Source organism: Osmerus eperlanus, chromosome 28, assembly GCF_963692335.1.
Source record: "Osmerus eperlanus chromosome 28, fOsmEpe2.1, whole genome shotgun sequence".
Taxonomy (NCBI): Eukaryota; Metazoa; Chordata; class Actinopteri; order Osmeriformes; family Osmeridae; genus Osmerus; species Osmerus eperlanus.
Window position 1 is genome coordinate 5,886,566 of NC_085045.1, and position 19,629 is coordinate 5,906,194.

General features: G+C 48.8%; 1 protein-coding gene across 1 annotated transcript in view; it reads right to left on the reverse strand.

Annotated features, from left to right (window-relative positions):
• Positions 1-2,320: 2,320 nt before the first annotated feature.
• The window catches only part of vcana (versican a), a 43,343-nt gene continuing 26,034 nt past the window's right edge, over positions 2,321-19,629 (reverse strand). The window contains exons 5-11 of the mRNA XM_062454615.1: positions 9,970-10,083; positions 9,751-9,864; positions 7,594-7,752; positions 7,123-7,205; positions 4,687-4,831; positions 4,381-4,563; positions 2,321-4,207 (exon numbers count right to left, since the gene is read on the reverse strand). Coding sequence (XP_062310599.1) covers positions 4,056-4,207; positions 4,381-4,563; positions 4,687-4,831; positions 7,123-7,205; positions 7,594-7,752; positions 9,751-9,864; positions 9,970-10,083 — 950 coding nt within the window. The 3' untranslated portion in view covers positions 2,321-4,055. The remainder of the gene's footprint in view (positions 4,208-4,380; positions 4,564-4,686; positions 4,832-7,122; positions 7,206-7,593; positions 7,753-9,750; positions 9,865-9,969; positions 10,084-19,629) is intronic.

Sequence of the window (19,629 nt, forward strand, 5' to 3'; positions counted from 1 at the left end):
TCTTTGCCGTCTCTTCATGCCACAACACTTGGTGGAGGATTTCTTTTTTTTTGTGGGGGGGTATCCTAATTTCATGTACCTTTTCGAACAAAAGACCAAACACAAAATAAAAGTTGTTTAAATAAAACCTATCGCAGCCGTGACTTTATTCATAAAATGCATCACAGGTTTAAATGTGTGACTGACATGGATTCTGGTTCTTTTCATGACGTGACACAGAGTGACACTATTGATCTTGGTAAACGATGTGCAGATGGGGTTGAGTTCAAGTAAACTTCAGTATGTGCAACAGTGTTCATTACAAGGCTCCATTTATGAAAGAGTTAGTGTTTCACTGGTCCAAAAGTCCACTGTCTGATTTGAGAAGATCGCACAATAGCCTCTTCCAGAAGTATTAATGAAGACCAGACAACACGTTTTTTTTGCGTTTTACACACAGATTTCCGGATTGGGTGTAGTAATCAGATTATTAAAATAAGCTCTTTCTCTGTCTGTGTGTGTGTGTGTGTGTGTGTGTGTGTGTGTGTGTGTGTGGGGTGTGTGTGTGTGCGCGTGTGTGCGTGTGTGTGCGTGTGTGTATGTATGTATGAATGCATGTTGGTGTGCCTTCTACTCTGTTACATGTGTGTGCATCTGAGGAGAAGGAGTGACCCGCTCATACGGCGCACGTTTCTGTCTCGTCCCAGACACCCAGATGAAGTTCCAAGGTGTCTGACATGCCAGGGTGGTGAAGGAGCTGTGGTCACGCTGCATTAGCCTGAGACAGAGAACGAGTTGATCGGGGAAACCAGTGCGAGCCAGAGCCCATTTCCGTTCCAAAACTTGTGTCTCTTTTCAGGGGAAGAAAACAATCCCAGAAACCCTCAGTTATCCTCGAGGAACCGGCTGAGAGACTTTTTTTTTCTTTCTTTTTTCGTTGCTTTCACGACGGGACGCCTGCGTTTCACGAGAAAGACTGGAGTTTGTTTCTCTCCGTACTCTGTAATCACTCCAAGTCTCTGCCTCTCTAATGATGGAAAGCTTGTCTGTGCGAGAGAAACAAGACCATTCACCAAAAACCTGAGAGAGTACATTTCTCAAAGTACAGAAACTGTATAACGAATGCCTGGTCCCTGAATACATGTCAGTGTGTGACGATTCAGCAAGCATCCCTGCAGTGAAGGCAAGGATGATGGTCCATGCACTGCTAAATACTGAACGACATGTCTTGTTTGGTGGGTCTCCAGTTGTACTGTCTGGGGAGCTTGCTCTCTTCCTGATCCACCACATCAACTTGAGTTGCAGCCAAGAGGAGCACTTTAACCCTTGTGTTCTCTTCGGGTCATTCTGACCCATCAGTCATTGTTACCCACCGTCGTATTGTGACAACTTTACCGCATACAAAAACAAAGTGAAGCATTTTCTTTTAACCGTCGGGCTGTCTCAGACCCTCCACATTGCGAAGGTTAAAAGAAAATGATTTTTATTTGTTTTTGTATTGGGTAAAATTGGGTAAACACAACGATGGTTCGTTATGAACCTTTGGGTCATGTGACCCGAAGGCAGCACAAGGGTTAACACATGCTACTGGAAACCAAAAAAAGGGAAAACAAAATGGAATATTTATGGCGGTTACTGTTTCTGCACAGTCATCCATTTGGGCAAGAGCCCCAATTCACCCCATAATTTGTGTTCCATCTGTTCACTATAATTTACACTCCAAATCCCTGTGTTTTCCCGTATGAATGTCTGTCTGTCCAGGGGATTTTGGAGCAAGTATAATCCACTTTCCAGAGATCCTCATGTAATGCTGAAGATTTTATAACAGACTACTATTTTTTTTAGCAGTTGTCACAGCTCAAAGACTGGAGGCGGTAGTATGAAAGACACTGTGAGAACATCCACTGCACACTAATCTATGGCTCATGTTGCTCATACAGCTATACAGTTTGATTCCTACTATACAATAACATTTTCCCCAAAGTATATTTAGAAAATTTGGATTTACACATGCATACTTTACTTACAGACTTAATCAGTCTCTATACTATGCTATAATACTGTAATTTCTACAGAAGAAAGCCATTCAAACATGGGTTAAATAATACCATTGAGTCTACAACATTATATACAACTACCTCAGCTAAACAAATTGGTTGTCATGGCTAGTCATTAGTGTCATAGCTCTATCTGCTGGTGACACAACTGTACTACTGACAAACAAAGGCAATCACCCCTCGACACAGTTAAAGAGCAAGGCTTAATTCATGTTGTTTGACCAAACAAGACACACAGATTTGAGACAGAATAAACATATGCTTCCAATAAATAGGTGAAATACAATAAGAAAATGCTGTTTTTATTTCTTTGGTGACAGAGAACAGATAAAGCAGTCTGTTTTCATGAAACAGTTCTTTCACAAAACATCCCAGACATTCACATTATAAAATAAATGTTATACCATAAATATTAGATGTTATTATGTGCACTTTAATGCTGAAACAAAACAGCCAGACAAAACAAACACACACAAAAATGTGTCTTTTAGGGAAACAACTACAGGGAACTCCACAAATGGATGATTTTGTCACACGTGTACAATTGTATTGAGCAGAAATAGCACTATTATCATAGAACCAGGCTTACGTATGTGTGTCAGGAGCCATTAATACTCTTTGGTCCACGGCTGACCCCTAATGTCATATAAAAAAGGCCTCTAATGTAGCTCGAAATAAAAGACTACCTTCATAACAGTGAATACAAACTGGGAAGTCATCTGTCTCCAGGAAAGCACAAGCACAACAACAATGTATGGAGACCGAAACTGGGCCACATCATTGCATTGCGAGAATACTTTGAAAGCATTCATCGATAGAGGATGAGGAGCAGCTTTGAAAAATAAATTATTTGCATCTCTGGTATACAGGCATCGTGTTCAAGTCTTCTTTGAGTTGTTTCACAAAAATACATTCTCTCAATCGTAGTTTTACATCGACCTAAGGAAACACCATACCACACGTAGAGCCGTAAAGCAAGGAGACAGAACTCTGACTGTGAGCCGGAAAAGACCAAACTGAACATTGGCTTGTAATGTCAAACACAACCTTACTAGTTGTCAATAAAAAATAAACAAAATAAAACAACCTTTTCTTTCTTTTACAAAACCTTTACTATGGCTTTACTTCAATGAACGAATTAAGGCCCCAAAGGTCGACACTCAGAAAGTCAATGGCCTTCAGTCAAGTGGTGTACCGTGTCGGAGAAACGTCTAAAATGCATGTGCGCAAACACCAACACATTATTGTCACATGAAACATCCTCTCCATAAAATATAGATCTAAGCAGAACATGTAATGGCACGAAGAGAGAGGAGCAGATACAAACACTACGCCAACACTTTAGTTTGAAGCAGTTGTGTCAAAAGGCCATGTTCCATAAGGACAAAAGGAGTGAGAACTTGGCAATTATTGTCCTAATCATATAAAATGTCGGTAGGAAGGCCACCAATGGTTACAGTATAATAGTTGTCCTATTAACCATTATGCTTATGTTAAAGTGCTGAAAGAAAGCACAACGTCTGAAATATGTATTATAAACAGGACATGCATTTGATTGACATGGCGAGCACATGTTCTGCCGTACAGATTTTTTTCCGATTGACCTTAAGCGCTATCATTTCACTGAAGCGTGTGAATGCATGTTTCATTCTCGCCCTTGACATCATCAATACGCTTCAATGATTGCACAGTCCTGCACAAAGGCGCAAACGTACAACGGTTAAAGAGTTCTCTACTTGCTTCAAAGTTCGAGTACTTCTGCAGACGCAGATTTGTTCTTCCCTTTTGTCCAGAAGCCGGCGGAAGGTGTCCAGATTGGTATAAAAACAGTGTCCCTTTATAAGAATATTCTTAAAAACAGCATGTTTTTCAAGAAGGCACTTGAAACGTTTTTTCCTGTTTCCGTGTCTCCAAAAAAAAAAAGCGAAATCCTTTGAAATGTCTTTGTTTTTCTTCCTGGTTTCCCCCCCCCCCAACGGGACAGTCTTGCTTCCCTACGGCGTAGGGGATCTCTCTCGATCACTGCCTCCGCCTCTCCTCCGTCCTCTCTCGCCGTCCTCTGTGGCGATGGCGATGGAGGGCTGTTCCCTCGGAGCGCCTTATCAGATTGTTGATGCTGTACAGGGTGTTGACCTGCTGCTTCTTGGTGAACACCTTCTGGTAGCTGGAGGCTGGGGGACAGACAGACAAAGCAGTGATTAAAGCAAATCGTTTAGGAGTTCAGCTTCATGTGGTGGCTCTCTTAACTAAATAAAGGTACTGTTGGTGGACCGCCACCAACCGAATCCAAATATTGCACGGAGAGCCCGACGAAGGCCCAAATTGGGGCTTTTAGCAAACTTACGACTAATGCAGGCGATCTTGGGGGCGTCCCATCGGCCGTCTCCTCGGCAACGAATGGTCGGCACGTGCCTCTGGATGAAGCCGAGCCGACACTGGTACCTCACCAGCGCGTTGATCTCGTAGCGCTCTCGCTTCCTGCCGAAGGTGCGGGCGTTCTCCACCAGGGGGGGCTGGCTGCAGGCCACTGGGGGACGAGAGACGAGGAGGTGAGTCACAACGGTTTCCAAAACACCATTTACCTTTCTTTCCGTTCCTCTCCGCCTCTTATGGGGGTAGCCTGGGCGTGGCGGCGCGGCGGGAGGGTTACCTGTGCCTTTCTTGCAGGTGAAGGTGAGGTGGTAGTTGCAGGGGACGTCGTTCCACTGGCCGTCCTCGTGCCAGATCATCACCACGCAGTCCTCTCCCGAGGAGAAGAAACTGTCGGGTTGGTTGGGTCTCCAGTTCTCGTATTGCTGAGAGGGAAAGACACAGGAGACACGATATTCAAAAAAAACAAAAAAAAAACACAATTATAACCGTCGCTATTTCCATCTGTGTCGCCGTGTCCGTCATCAGACGCACACAGGCCCCTGAAAGGAACCATTCTTGGCGGCGTATAGTTAGCACAGCTGATAAGGTCGACACTCTCCCAGACTCTGGCCACCTCGGGGGCAAAGGTCATCTACACACTGCGTGTATTATTACCGCCACTGTGTGACTAGCTTGCCTGAGCAGCCGTGGGAGGTGAAAGGTCAGAACAGCCAGAGGTCCTGGGAGATGGAAGACGTGCCAACGTCTCAGGTGAGGCCGCATCTCAGACTGACCACCGGAGGGAGCCATTTCCCCTGTGTCCGGCCATCACTCGAATCACGTGGCGGTGCAAACACAAACAGGAAAAACACTTCACGACCACTGAAGTTGGCCCCTTGCTCCGCCTTCGCTTCTTTTAGCTACCGCTTAGTAACACCGTAGGATAATCAGTCAGGGTTCACAGCCAGCCACAGTGAGCGGCCTGTGCGGTGCTACGCGATGACATCACGCAGACAGCATGACATCACGCGTGTCACTCTAATTGAACATGGCTAATCCCCGAGCGCACACACGCATACACTGTGTGGACACAGCTGCCACAGCGGGGTGGAATGCGGCGCAGCATTGATCGCTGCCTACAGTCTTTCGGCGAGGCTCCGGGTTCAAACGTTATCTTCAAAGCCGTGACCCCCCGCTCTCCCCCTCCCCCCTTCCTGCCCTCGGGCCCTGCAAGCCTGTTATTATGGTCAGCAAACATCACTGTGGCTTCCTGCTTGGTTGAGTGAGAGGTTACTAACGAGTTACACCGTCGCCCCCCCCCCCCCCCCCCCCACGGCCCCCCCTCCGGCCCCCACTGCCGCCCAGTGGGACCACGTGCACAAACTTGCACACGCACACACATCCAGACACATGCACGCGCACTCTTATAAACATACACACACGCGCTCCTTCAAGCACGCACACACACCAAGACACACACACGCACTCCTACAAGCACGCACACACACCCAGACACACACTCCCACAAACACAGACACACAGACTCCTACCAACACGCACACACATAAACACAGTCAAAAGCGAAAGCTTTGAAAACTTTTTTTTGCTCACGTAATACATAGCCATGAGCTCAAAATGACAGAATGTATTGGTATTCAAGTCAACACAGTTATATCTTCTGTAGTTGACCACCCAGGCAGCCCCCCCCCTCCTCCTCTTCTTGCCCAGAACAGGTGCTGTCCATCTGTGTGTCTGGCTGCATGGTGGTGGGCCGACCCCACAGTGGCAGGCTGCCTGCTGGGCTACTTGAGGAAAGAAGGAGATGGAGATGGTGGTGGTGGTGGGGGGGGGGGGTTTACCTGTCTCCACCTGTCAGAGCCCTGCCACAAAGCGTCACCCACGCCTTCACTCCCATCTGATAAGGTAGAGGTGGGGGGGGGGGTCTCTCTCCTACACCCCCCAGGCCCTCTTTGTCTTCCACCCCCCCCCCCCCCCTTCCTCCCTCTTAGCTTTTGAAGTGAAGACTGAGCAGCGTGGCTGTACGTAGCAATTAGCCACTTTCCTGTCTAGATATGGTGTGGTGGGGAGTTGGGGGGGGGGGGGGGGGTGCCTCATCAGTCAGCTTCCACTCCACACAAACAAACAGAGCAAGACGCCGCCACTTCTGTGATGAGATGGACACATACTCTCTGGACACCTGTGTTTACTCAGACGCACGCACACCACACACACACACACTCACACACACACACTCACACAGAAACAGTAGCTCGGGGCGCCCCGGTGGCTCACCGGGTAGGGCTCGCACCGTACGGGCTGACTCAGAAGCCTGGGTTTGATTCTGGCTCGGGCCATTTCTGCATGTGTTCCCTGCAGTCTCTGCCTCTACATTTGCTGTCTATCTTTCCAATAAAGGTCCCCCAAAAACATATCTTTAAAAAGAAACAGCAGCTCGCAGGACATGACTGCGCCAATGTCAGCGATTGTGTTGCTCTAGATGATGTTGTCTGTGGCTAATTTCAAAGATATCAGTGTAATTGGAACCACCACTGACTGCACATACAGGCTAAGAACGTCATAGCAGATCCCAGCAGGGTGAAAGGGGGAGGGCAGAGTACGTCATGAGAAAGTGACAGCAAAATGTCCAGCATCCCAGATGACTGTGCTTTGGTTGTCAGCACCATTCCAAATATTTAGATTGATCCATTCCATGTTTGTGTGGGAATAAGCTTACCATAGAGCTTCCATCAGTCCAGCGAAAGTCATTCTCGTACATCTTGTCATTCAGGCCAATCCACTGGTAGTCCTGTCCAAGACCTGCCCCACATCACAGAATGAAACACAAATGGTCGATGAGTGAATCGTTCTACTGCCTTATTAGGATCTCCACCATTCCTCCACTTTCGGAGAGAGGGACATTTTTCAATGCCGGCCTCACTCTTCCTGTTTCGGCCTGCCTGCATTCGACTTTCTCTCTCTCTTACCCTCTCCGCCCCAAAAGCTGGCCGTCTTCTCCATTGACAGAGCAAACCAGCCGGAAAATACACTCCAGCTCAACTGTCCTGAGGTCTGATTGAGCCCACTCTTAGCCATAGCGCCGTAGAACATATGACGTACTATCTTTTTTCAAGAACGAGGTGCATTATAAGTTGAGTGTGTGTCAAGTCAACCTAAATGGGATCCGTGCGTGGAAGAACACACTCACGGTTGACAAACTGTTGCTCCTCGTGGGTGGTGATGCTGGTGAGGTGAGCCCCCTGCAGACGACACTCTCTCTCGGCCATGTCCCAGTTCCTCCTCTGAGGGACATACTTGTAGCAGTGGCCCTGGAACTTGTGCCAGCCATAGTCACACATATCCGTGTCTGTGGAGAGAGAGAGCCCAGGGTTTTAGACCGTATGCTTGGACTGCAAACAGGACACTACCCCAAACACTATTCAAACAGAAAGACAGTTTGTACAGTAAACTGTAGTTACCATACAGTAAATAAGGTAACAATGTAGTTTATGTTAGATTCTAACTTAGCAATCTTGATTATTTACAATTCCTTTTCTAAATGTTTCTAGTGGTCCACACAGTAAACATCTCATCCCTCCCACCAATCAGTCTTGCTAGAGGTGATTATATATTGCCCTAATCTCTTCAACACCAGTAAGAACTTAACTATCTGTGTTGTTGTTATCTACAATTCCTTCTTATCCTCCACCTTCCACCAGTTAGGTACAGGAGATAATTAGGGGACAGGGGGGGGGGGGGGCGGAGGGTATTTGTGTGTCTTAATAAGGTTATCTTGAGCCCTGGGGGGAATGTTGCTGTCACTGAATGGCCTCTGTAATCAGGAGGTCCAGAACTAAGAGATGGGTGCCCGCAGGCCACCACCTAACCCCCCTACCCCCGACACCCCTAAGGGGCAGGGGATGGAGGGTGGCAAGGGGTTGAGGTGGAGGGGAGTCACACTTAACGGGAGGTAGGTATAACGCACTATGCTCTTTCTGTCTATTGTGCAATGACTCATTTTTCTGTGTTCTTCTGGGCAGTTGAAAACTTCTGTAACTGTTCACCCATGTGCTTTGGTTCAGGTAAATATAGGTCAAATCATGAGGCCTAGTACATTTTCTGGAGCAAGGTTTTCCTACCGTAAGCGATCTATCATTGTGGTTGTACTTTGTACTTTGGTCACAATGTGAAGCATTTGCATTACATTTCGACCAAAGTACGCAAAATCACCAAAATTGCAGTTGTCACTTACTAAGCCTACTTTTTTTTTTACTTATAGCATTGTATTCATTTATTCTGTAAAATCAGTGTGTGTATGTGGCCAAGGCTTTTGCCTTGTGACAGATCTATGTCATGACACTACAGGCCCCACCCTCCAGCTGTGAAGCCCACTAAGACGAAACAGACGGCTGGACATCTTGGCCTGTCCTCTGCTTGTCCTCCCTTAAGCTGCTATTACTCTGCTGGCAGGACAGCCTGAGAAAACAGCTGGGACTCAGCATCCAGGGTTACTGGCTCTGACTCACGAGTGACTGACGACAGCAACATTCAGGTTGTGCTTATAGTTGGGGAGGAAGTACTGAAAGCAGAGGACAGTGACCCGGCTCGACCAAGCGGTGACGGAGAATGGGGGCGCAGTGTCGCGACGGGGGGGAATGAGAGGCGAAAACGTTGAAATGTTTCCATCCGTCACTGTCGATAAACATCCCGCGGTAACGTCTCCCTCGACGAAAGCGATAAGTGAATGTTGGGACAGAAGAACAACGGCTTTGGTGTGTGCAGTTGTGACTCATCGCACCTCAGTCGCGAGCATCCGCCACGTGTCTGATCCATGAAAGCGGTTTGTGTTGGCAGACACGTGGGGAAGCTGGGACAGGACTGTCTGAGTCTGGTGGAGTCTGGTGCCCGAGGCTCTCCAGTTATCTGCAAATATCTTTATTAAGACTCCCCCCTGCTAACAGAGTGACTACCCCGAGGCAACACTGAAGTCTGTCAGTGGCAGACATCCTAATGAGATAAAGAAGATGTTCATGACTCACTGTGTGTGAGGTTATGAGCCCGCGAGATGGGATGCGACTAGGTATTTGTCTACTGTGTATCGAATGTCTGAGTGACTCACAGACCAGCTTTATTTTCCAAAGGATAACATTATCTTAACATCCTGTCAAAGATCAAACACCCAACCAGATCTACTCCCCCCTTCCATGAATCTAACTCTCCTTTCCACCACTGCCTCTCTTTTTTCCCCTTCTTTCTATCTCTCTCTTCTGTGTTGCTAAGGACATGGCCAGGTTTGACTTCCCCCCCAGAGTGGATGGGTATCTAAAAAGGCATGATGAGCAAGCGGTATAGTTGGGAAACTTACCCTCTTCACAGTACAGCCCAGAGTAGCTTGGCAGACACACACAAGCGAACAAACTCAGGCCGTCCACGCAGGTTCCTCCGTTGCGACAGGGGTTCGAGTGGCACTCGTCGATGTCTGAACAGACGGCGAAAACAGAGGGGAGACGGTGAGAAGTCTTGAAAGGCGTCCGCAAGCAACGCCTGGGCGACGGGGCTATGGAGAGGGTGCGATTTTTATTACCTGTTTCGCACAGGTCACCGCTGTAGCCAGGGGCACAGCTGCATGAGGAGACACTCCCACTCCGACGGCAAGAGCCTCCGTTCAGACACACGTTCTCGGAGCACGTGTGGATACCTGAGGGTTTCAGCCAGAAAGAGATGGAGGACACGACAAGCACATTTCATTTGCTTGTTATGTTAAGTGACATCAAAGTGTGCATATTGGCCCTGCAATATTGAAATATATATATATACTGTATACCACACACAACATAAATTCATTTTTGGATTGTGTTTAAGTTGCTTTCAGTATACCTTTTAATTATATAAAAAAACAGAAAATAACACATACCTGCAATCTCAACTGTCTCGCCGAAGATAGTGTGCCCCAAATCCAGTCCTATTTCAGCTGAGGTTGTGGCTTCCACTCCTACGATTGGAGGCTCGCCCTCGAGAAGTGTGTTACCGTAGTCCACGGTCTCCACCTCCTCAGAGAAAGGGGAAGGAGTGGTGCGGACCGAAGTTTCGGACGCAGCCTGGCTCCGTGTCTCAGCTGGTGATGCAGTAGTAGCCTCTGGCACCTCCCACGTCGGTGCTCCCTTGGCTGGAGTGACAGCTTCCTCGGTTTGGCCGGCCGCTTCCTGTCTCTCTGGGGAGCTTTCAGGACTGGCAGGTTCCACCCGTGTGTCTGGGGACTGAAGGTTCGTTGGGGTGGTGGCGATCTGGATCGCGGCCGATGATGGGGTCGTTTCTTGCCCGCTGTCGCTCTTTGGTGTCTCATGTGAGATGCTCTCAGAGCCGGAGGTCACCGTGTCAGTACCCAGGGTAGTGATAGCAGGTGACAGCGCCGTGGTGGCCTGCTCTGATTTGTCACTGTCTGGCCCCACCCCTGTCACCCGTTCTTCCGAGTGGCGGCTTTCGGTGACGCTCTCTGAACTCGAAGGGGACGTTTCGACGGCTGATGTGGAGATGGTAGGCAGGACAGTGACGGCTCCGTCGCGTGCGGTTTGAGCGGCAACAGAGGGTGACGTCACTTCCTCCGCGCTGCTCCGTGAGCTGCTCTCTGACACGGCAGATTGAGTCACAGCAGAAACATCCTCCGTGGGCTTCGAAGTTGTCTCAGGCGAGGGCGGCGGCTTCGATTCGACAAGTGCCGGGGTTGAGGAGATCGAGTCATAATCCACGTTTTCGTCCGTTTCAGGCGTGGAGGATGGCGGGCTGGGAGAAGCCGTTTCCACCGGAGACACGACGGCATCAGTTTCTCCCTCTTCATCATCTTTGTGTGAGAGACTTTCAACACCGCTGACAGCTGCTTCAACAGTGGGTTCTTGCCCTGAACCCTCAACCTGTCCCTCTTCCTGTGAAGTGGATGACACAGCACCAGTCTCTGGAGTGACATAGGAAACGGTAGGCGATCCTGAGCTTTGATCTGGTGTGTGGGCTGCCTCGCTGGTCTCCCCCTCAGGAACCATTGGCCTGGTTGTGACCATGGCAGATTCTTCAGAGAGGCCAGAGTGGGGGCGGTGGGTGAGTGCCACCTCTGACATGGCCTGCTGGAACGATTCTTTTGGTGTTATCAGGTCTGGTTTGGGGGCGAGGGTTGTGGCAAATTGGATCAGGACATCAGGGTCTGATTGGACCATTGTGGTCGAGACGGAAGAAGAGATGGAAGGCTGGGAGGGGCTGACTCCTTCGTCCTTTGTGGTCAAGTTCAGAGAAAGAGTCACAGTTGGCCTTGAAGTGACCATTGATGGGGTTGAGTCTCCAGAACTCTCCTCTTCCAAACTTGTTGGGGTTTCCTCTACATGGTCAACACTTGGTTCTGTGCTTTCTAAATGTGTGCTTTGGGAACTGCTGGACAAGAGAGGAGATTTTGTTGCAGATGTATCAGTTGGGGAAATCTCGCTCTTCTGTTTGACCGAACTGTCTTCCTCAGTTGAGGCCTGGGCTGAGCCAGCCTCAGTGTCTTCTATTGATGTCCCAGACCCACTCTCCACCGTTTGTTGTTCAGGTGACATGGTTGTGGTGGCACTGCTGAATGATGACAACCCTGCAGAGCTGACAGGCTCTGGGGTGACCATGTTGGAGGTCTGTTCCCCTGAACCCTCTTCCTCTGCAGGTGTGAGGACTGAGCTGGAGTCAGTCACAGATGGTCTCTCTGAGCTGGATGATTCCTCTGTGCTGTCTGACTTTGATGTTTCGTGCACCATGATGGTGGTTTTCTCAGTGCTGAAAAGAGAAGAAACCGTGCTGGCTGAAATCTTGTCACTCCCAGGAATCATTGACGTAGGAGCGGTAGTCTCCGTGGTAATGTCTGCACTGGGACTGACTGTAGGCTTCTCAGTGCTATAGAGAGAGGAGGCTGCTGACGTCACTGTCTTACTTAAGATATCAGAGGTGTGGTCACCAGAGCTCTCTTCCTCTGTCACGTCAAATGTTGTTTTTTCAGTGCTGTACACGTCTGTTTTTGTCAACATGGATGTGGTTGTCCTATCTGAAGGATAAACTGTGGACGTTGGTTTGACAGTAGCTGTAGCAACGCTTGGTGTTTCTGTGCTGGACAGTGAAGATGCTGGTGTCACAGAGGAAGTCTGGGTCATCATATCACCGGTCAGGTCTCCTGAACCCTCCTCATCTGTTGGTATTAACACTGAACTTGTGTCTGTGGAAGGAGCAGATGTGATGATTGTAGATTCATCCTTAGTTGTTGAGGTTGTCTCTATAAGGTCAGGTGTAGCTTCAACCATCAGGGGATCTGGACTGTCATAATCCACCTCCTCAGTTGGTTTGACAGTAGCTATAGCAACGCTTGGTGTTTCTGTGCTGAACAGTGAAGATGCTGGTGTCACAGAGGAAGTCTGGATAATCACATATTCTGTAGATGTCAGAGTAGAGCTGGTTCCTGTCACATCAGTTCCAGGAGTAACTGAGGGTTTGTCTGTAGCTTCACTCTCTGCTGTTTCCTGGGTCATAGTTGTAGGCTTTTCAGTGCTGAACAGAGAGGAGGCTGCAGTAATGGCTGTTGTCATGTCTGCTGTTCCTGTTTCATGTGATGCTGTGGTCACTACTGGTTTCTCTGTGCTGTAGAGAGAAGACACTGTGGTTTCAGAGGTCTCTTTAGTGAACATATCAGGGGTCAGGTCTCCTGAACCCTCTTCCTCTGTAGATGTGAGGACTAAGCTTGAGTCAGTCACAGATGGTCTCTCTGAGCTGGATGATTCCTCTGTGCTGTCTGACTTTGATGTTTCATGCACCATGATGGTGGTTTTCTCAGTGCTGAAAATAGAAGAAACCGTTGCTGGTGTCACAGAGGAAGTCTGGCTAATCATATCAGAGGTCTGGTCTCCTGAACTCTCCTCTTCTATTTCATGGGTCATAATTGTAGGTTTCTCAGTGCTGAACAGAGAAGATGCAGCAGTAACAGCTGTTTCTGTAAAATGTGATTCTGTGGTCACTACTGGTTTCTCTGTGCTGTACAGAGAGGAGGCTGCAGTAATGGCTGTTGTTGTCATGTCTGCTGTTCCAGTTTCATGTGATGCTGTGGTCACAACTGGTTTCTCTGTGCTGTAGAGAGAAGACACTGTGGTTTCAGAGGTCTCTTTAGTGAACATATCAGGGGTCAGGTCTCCTGAACCTTCCTCTTCTGTAGATGTCAGAGTAGAGCTGGTTCCTGTCACATCAGTTCCAGGAGTAACTGAGGGTTTGTCTGTGTCAGTGCTGTACAGAGAGGATGCTGCAGTGACAGCTGTTTTTGATGAGTCTGCTGTTTCTGTTACATGTGATCCTTTTGTTGTTATTGGTTTCTCTGTGCTGTAGAGAGAAGAGACAGTGGATGTGGAGTTATCTTTAGTAAACATTTCAGAAACCTGGTCTCCTGAGCCCTCATCTGTTGGTGATAACACTGAACTTGTGTCTGTGGAAGGAGCAGATGTGATGATTGTAGATTCCTCCTTAGTTGTTGAGGTTGTCTCGATAAGCTCAGGTGTAGCTTCAACCATCAGGGGATCTGGACTGTCATAATCCACCTCCTCAGTTGGTTTGTCAGTAGCTATAGCAACGCTTGGTGTTTCTGTGCTGAACAGAGAAGATGCTGGTGTCACAGAGGAAGTCTGGATAATCATATCAGGGGTCAGGTCTCCTGAACCCTCCTCTTCTGTAGATGTCAGAGTAGCGCTGGTTCCTGTCACATCAGTTCCAGGAGTAACTGAGGGTTTGTCTGTGGCTTCACTCTCTGCTGTTTCATGGGTCATAGTTGTAGGTGTCTCAGTGCTGTACAAAGAGGAGGCTGCAGTGACAGCTGCCTTTGATGAGCCTGCTGTTTCTGTTACATGTGAGGCTGTTGTCACTACTGGTTTCTCTGTGGTGTACAGAGAGGAGGCCACAACCTGCTCCTCTGAAGAGGACAGCACAACATCAGCCTCTGGGGTGACTGAGGAGGGAAGTAGTGACTCGGAGCTTTGGCTTGACTCCTCCACAGAAAGCATGGGGCTGGTCGTGATCGTGGCTGTTTCCTCTGAGGAGAGTTTGGTAGGAGGGTGTTCAGTGACCGCGACCTCCGATCGAGCCTGTTGGAAGGATTCCCCGATGGTTGTCCTGTCATGTATGGGATCAAATGTAGTCACAAATTGGACCGTGAAATCAGATTCCGACGGCGCCACGGTGGTTGAGGGGAGAGAGGAAAGAGGCTGGGAGGACTCTTTCTCACTTTTGTCCGTACTGTACAAAGAGGAAAAAGGAGTTGTCATATTTTCACTCTCCGATGAAGACGTATCGGGTGACACGGTTGCCGTGGCGCTGCTGAACGATGACAACCCTGCAGAGCTGACGGCCTCTGGGGTGACCGTGTCGGACGTCTGTTCTCCTGAACCCTCCTCCTCTGGGGGTGTGAGGACCGAGCTGGAGTCAGTCACAGGCGGTCCCTCTGAGCCGGACGATTCCTCGGCGCTGTCCGTCTCGGACGGGACTGTTTCCGGCGTCATTGGCGCCCCATCCTCGCCGCTGAATGGAGGAGTCCCTGTTGCGGTTGGAGCGGACGTCTCAGGTGTTCCCGCCCCAGAGCTCTCCTCGTCTGTGACGTCTGAAATATGAGCGATCGTTGGTCCCTCGGTGCCGTGCAACGAGGAAGCTGGAGAAGTCGCGGTCTTTGTTGTTCCAGTAGCAGGTGACTGAATGGAGGACACGGCTTCAGCACTGCTTGTGCTGTGCTGAGGAGACACGGCTGCTGTTGCAGGCTGCGCGGTGAAGACGTCAGGGGTCTGGTTACCTGAACTCACTTCGTCTGTGCTGTCTGATATGGCTGCAACGGTAGGTGCCTCAGTGCTGCGCAGAGAGGAAGCTATAGTGACAGCTGTCTTTGACAAGTCTAATGTTTCTGTTCCATGTGAAGCTGTTGTCACTACCGGTTTCTTCGTGCTGTAGAGAGAGGAGACAGTGGATTCTGAAGCCTCTTTAGTGAACATGTCAGGGGTCAGTTCACCTGAACCCTCCTCATCTGTTGGTGTTAACACTGAACTTGTGTCTGTGGAAGGAGCAGATGTGATGATTGTAGATTCCTCCTTAGTTGTTGAGGTTGTCTCTATAAGGTCAGGTGTGGCTTCAACCATCAGGGGATCTGGACTGTCATAATCCACCTCCTCAGTTGGTTTGACAGTAGCTGTAGCAACACTTGGTGTTTCTGTGCTGAACAGAGAAGATGCTGGTGTCACAGAGGAAGTCTGGGTCATCATATCAGGGGTCAGGTCTCCTGAACCCTCCTCTTCTGTAGATGTCAGAGTAGAGCTGGTTCCTGTCACATCAGTTCCAGGAGTAACTGAGGGTTTGTCTGTGGCTTCACTCTCTGCTGTTTCCTGGGTCATAGTTGTAGGTTTCTCAGTGCTGTACAGAGAGGAGGCAGCAGTAATGGCTGTTGTTGTCATATCTGCTGTTCCAGTTTCATGTGATGCTGTGGTCACTACTGGTTTCTCTGTGCTGTACAAGGAAGAAGAGGTGGTAGTTGCAGTCCCTTTAGTGAACATATCTGAGGTCTGTTCTCCTGAACCCTCTTCCTCTGTAGATGTGAGGACTGAGCTGGAATCAGTCACAAATGGTCTCTCTGAGCTGGATGATTCCTCTGTGCTGTCTGACTTTGATGTTTTGTGCACCATGATGGTGGTTTTCTCAGTGCTGAAAAGAGAAGAAACCGTGCTGGCTGAAATCTTGTCACTCCCAGGAATCATTGACGTAGGAGCGGTAGTCTCCGTGGTAATGTCTGCACTGGGACTGACTGTAGGCCTCTCAGTGCTATAGAGAGAGGAGGCTGCTGACGTCACTGTCTTACTTAACATATCAGAGGGGTGGTCACCAGAGCTCTCCTCTGTAATATCTACGATGGAAGCAACTGACGGTTTTTCAGTGCTGAAGAGTGACGATGCTTCTACTGTTACTGAAGTGTGTACGGTTGTGCTATGAGAAGGAGAAACTGTGGAAGTCAAATCTTCTTCAGTGACAACATCAGGGTTCAGGCTTCTGGAACTCTCCTCATCTATTTCATGGGTTCCTGTTGTAGGTTTCTCAGTGATGTACAGAGAGGAGGCAGCGGTAATGGCTGTTGTTGTCATGTCTGCTGTTCCAGTTTCATGTGATGCTGTTGTCACTACTGGTTTCTCTGTGCTGTAGAGAGAAGACACTGTGGTTTCAGAGGTCTCTTTAGTGAACATATCAGGGGTCAGGTCTCCTGAACCCTCCTCATCTGTAGATGTGAGTGTAGAGCTGGTTCCTGTCACATCAGATCCAGGAGTAACTGAGGGTTTGTCTGTGGCTTCACTCTCTGCTGTTTCATGGGTCACAGTTGAATGTTTCTCAGTGCTGTACAGAGACGAGGATGCAGTAACAGCTGTCTTTGATGAGTCTGTTGTTTCTGTTTCATGTGATGCTGTTGTCACTACTGGTTTCTCTGTGCTATATAGGGATGCAAGGGTGGTAGTAGCAGTCTTTTCATTGAACATAGTGATCGGGTCAGTTGAACTTGTTTCATCTGTAGGTAGTAACACTGTGCTTGTCTCTGTTGAAGCAACAGAGGGGATGTTTGCAGGGATAGATTCCACAACAACCGGAGATCCTGAACTCTCATAGTCCACCTCCTCATCACTAAACGTTTCTTCTGGCATAGCTGTGGTGGCCATCTTTATTACCTCTGTAGAAATGAAGTCCACAGAGGTGGCTGGGATAGTGACACCAGATGAAGATGAGGTGCCTTCAGAAGGTTCAGGGGTGGTGGTTGATGTTGAGTCTTCAGCAGTCACATCTTCCTCTGAGGACATTGGTGCTGGCGTGGTTTTGACCATAATATCGGTCACCTCAGACTCGTCAGGAACTGCTGTGCTTGTGGGAGAAGAGCTAGTCTGGGGTATTTCACCTCCAGTGTTGGACATCTCTACTGCAGAGCCTTCGTTGGGGTCATCAACTAATGTCTGAATGGTTGGTTTGGTTGTCTGCGCCGACTTTTCCTCTGTGGAGAAAACTGTCTGTGGTGTGGCAAACTCTATCTTTGAGCTGGAGATTGTGAATATAGTTGTGAATTGAGTGGGTTGAGACACATATGGCAATGTCTCTGAACTTGATGATTCACTGAAAACTTCCTCCATTGGTTGGGTGGTTGATTTCGTTGTCCCTGAATGACCTATCACTTCTGTAGATCTGCTCGTTGATCCAGAACTCGATTCTGAGGACATTGATTCGGAAGTTGATTCTGAGGATACTGATTCAGAGGATGTTGATTCGGAAGAACTTGATTCTGAAGATGTCTGGACAGAGCTGGCGACTGATGGATTTTGTGTTGTAGACACGGTAAACGTTTCAGGGGTGAAGGACACACCGTCATCAATCCCTGAACCTTCCAGTTCGTCTGTCACAGGAAATAAGGTCTGCGGAGTCATGGTAACAGCCTGGATGCCAGTTGCTTCCTCCGTCATGACTGTGGGGTCGAGCTGCGAGGAGGGCACCACAGACACAGCGTCGGCATCGATGATGATGTCATCTTTAGCGATAATCTCCGGAGCGAGGCTACCTTCCCTCACAGTGCTGGTGACAGTGGAAAACAGCTCTTCCTCATTCTTGGCCTCCTCTGTGAAGATGATCGCTGTGCCGGTGGAAGGCTTGGTGCCGTGCAAAACCATGGTCGGGGTATGGTCGGTGAGATCGGATGCGGCTTGGCTGCTGGTTGAGTTGATGATCACAACCTGCTGGTCGGTGATTCCCTGGTAGATGATAGAAGGGATCGGGGTGGTCATGGGGGTCCCGGAAGCATGAGAAGACGTGACATGTTCGCTGGCTGAACTCACAGTCGTGTGGTCCCTGTGAGTTGTGAGGTCCACCATGGTTGTGCGCTCGAGTCCTGAGCTCTCGGTCAAATGGGTACCCATTGTCGTCTGATGAGGAGCGGTGACATCAGCAGGATCATGTGTAGAGATGTGCGGTGGGCTGGCGGTCGGTTCCGCGTCAGGGTTGCCATGAATCTCCTGTGACGTTTCCTGATCTCGACCTGGGGCGACTGACACAAAGGATTCCGTTTCACCTGTGGCCTCTCCATAAGTCACTTCCTCTGAGGACGGCTTGCTGGAGCTCATTTCAGAAACATCTGTGTGTGCCATGGGATCTGTCGAAGTTGTAGGTCTTAAGCTTGTGTCTGTGGAAGGAGCAGATGTGACAACTGTTGATTGCTCCTTAGTTGCTGAGGTTGTCTCCATAAGGTCGGGTGTTGCTTCAACCTTGGATGGATCTGGACTGTCATAATCCACCTCCTCAGTTGGTTTGACAGTAGCTGTAGCAACGCTTGGTGTTTCTGTGCTGAACAGTGAAGATGCTGGTGTCACAGAGGAAGTCTGGGTAATCATATCAGGGGTCAGGTCTCCTGAACCCTCCTCATCTGTAGATGTGAGTGTAGAGATGGTTCCTGTCACATCAGTTCCAGGAGTAACTGAGGGTTTGTCTGTGGCTTCACTCTCTGCTGTTTCATGGGTCATACTTGTAGGTTTCTCAGTGCTGTACAGAGATGAGGATGCAGTAACAGCTGTTTCTGTAACATGTAATGCTGTAGTCACTACTGGTTTCTCTGTGCTGTAGAGAGAAGACACTGTGGTTTCAGAGGTCTCTTTAGTGAACATATCAGGGGTCAGGTCTCCTGAACCCTCTTCCTCTGTAGATGTGAGGACTAAGCTTGAGTCAGTCACAGATGGTCTCTCTGAGCTGGATGATTCCTCTGTGCTGTCTGACTTTGATGTTTCATGCACCATGATGGTGGTTTTCTCAGTGCTGAAAAGAGAAGAAACCGTTGCTGGTGTAACAGAGGAAGTCTGGGTAATCCTATCAGGGGTCAGGTCTCCTGAACCCTCCTCATCTGTAGATGTCAGAGTAGAGCTGGTTCCTTTCACATCAGTTCCAGGAGTAACTGAGGGTTTGTCTGTGGCTTCACTCTCTGCTGTTTCGTGGGTCATAGTTGTAGGTTTCTCAGTGCTGTACAGAGATGAGGATGCAGTAACAGCTGTTGCTGTAACATGTGATGCTGTAGTCACTACTGGTTTCTCTGTGCTGTAGAGAGAAGACACTGTGGTTTCAGATGTCTCTTTAGTGAACATGTCTGAGGTCTGTTCTCCTGAACCCTCTTCCTCTGTAGATGTGAGGACTAAGCTTGAGTCAGTCACAGATG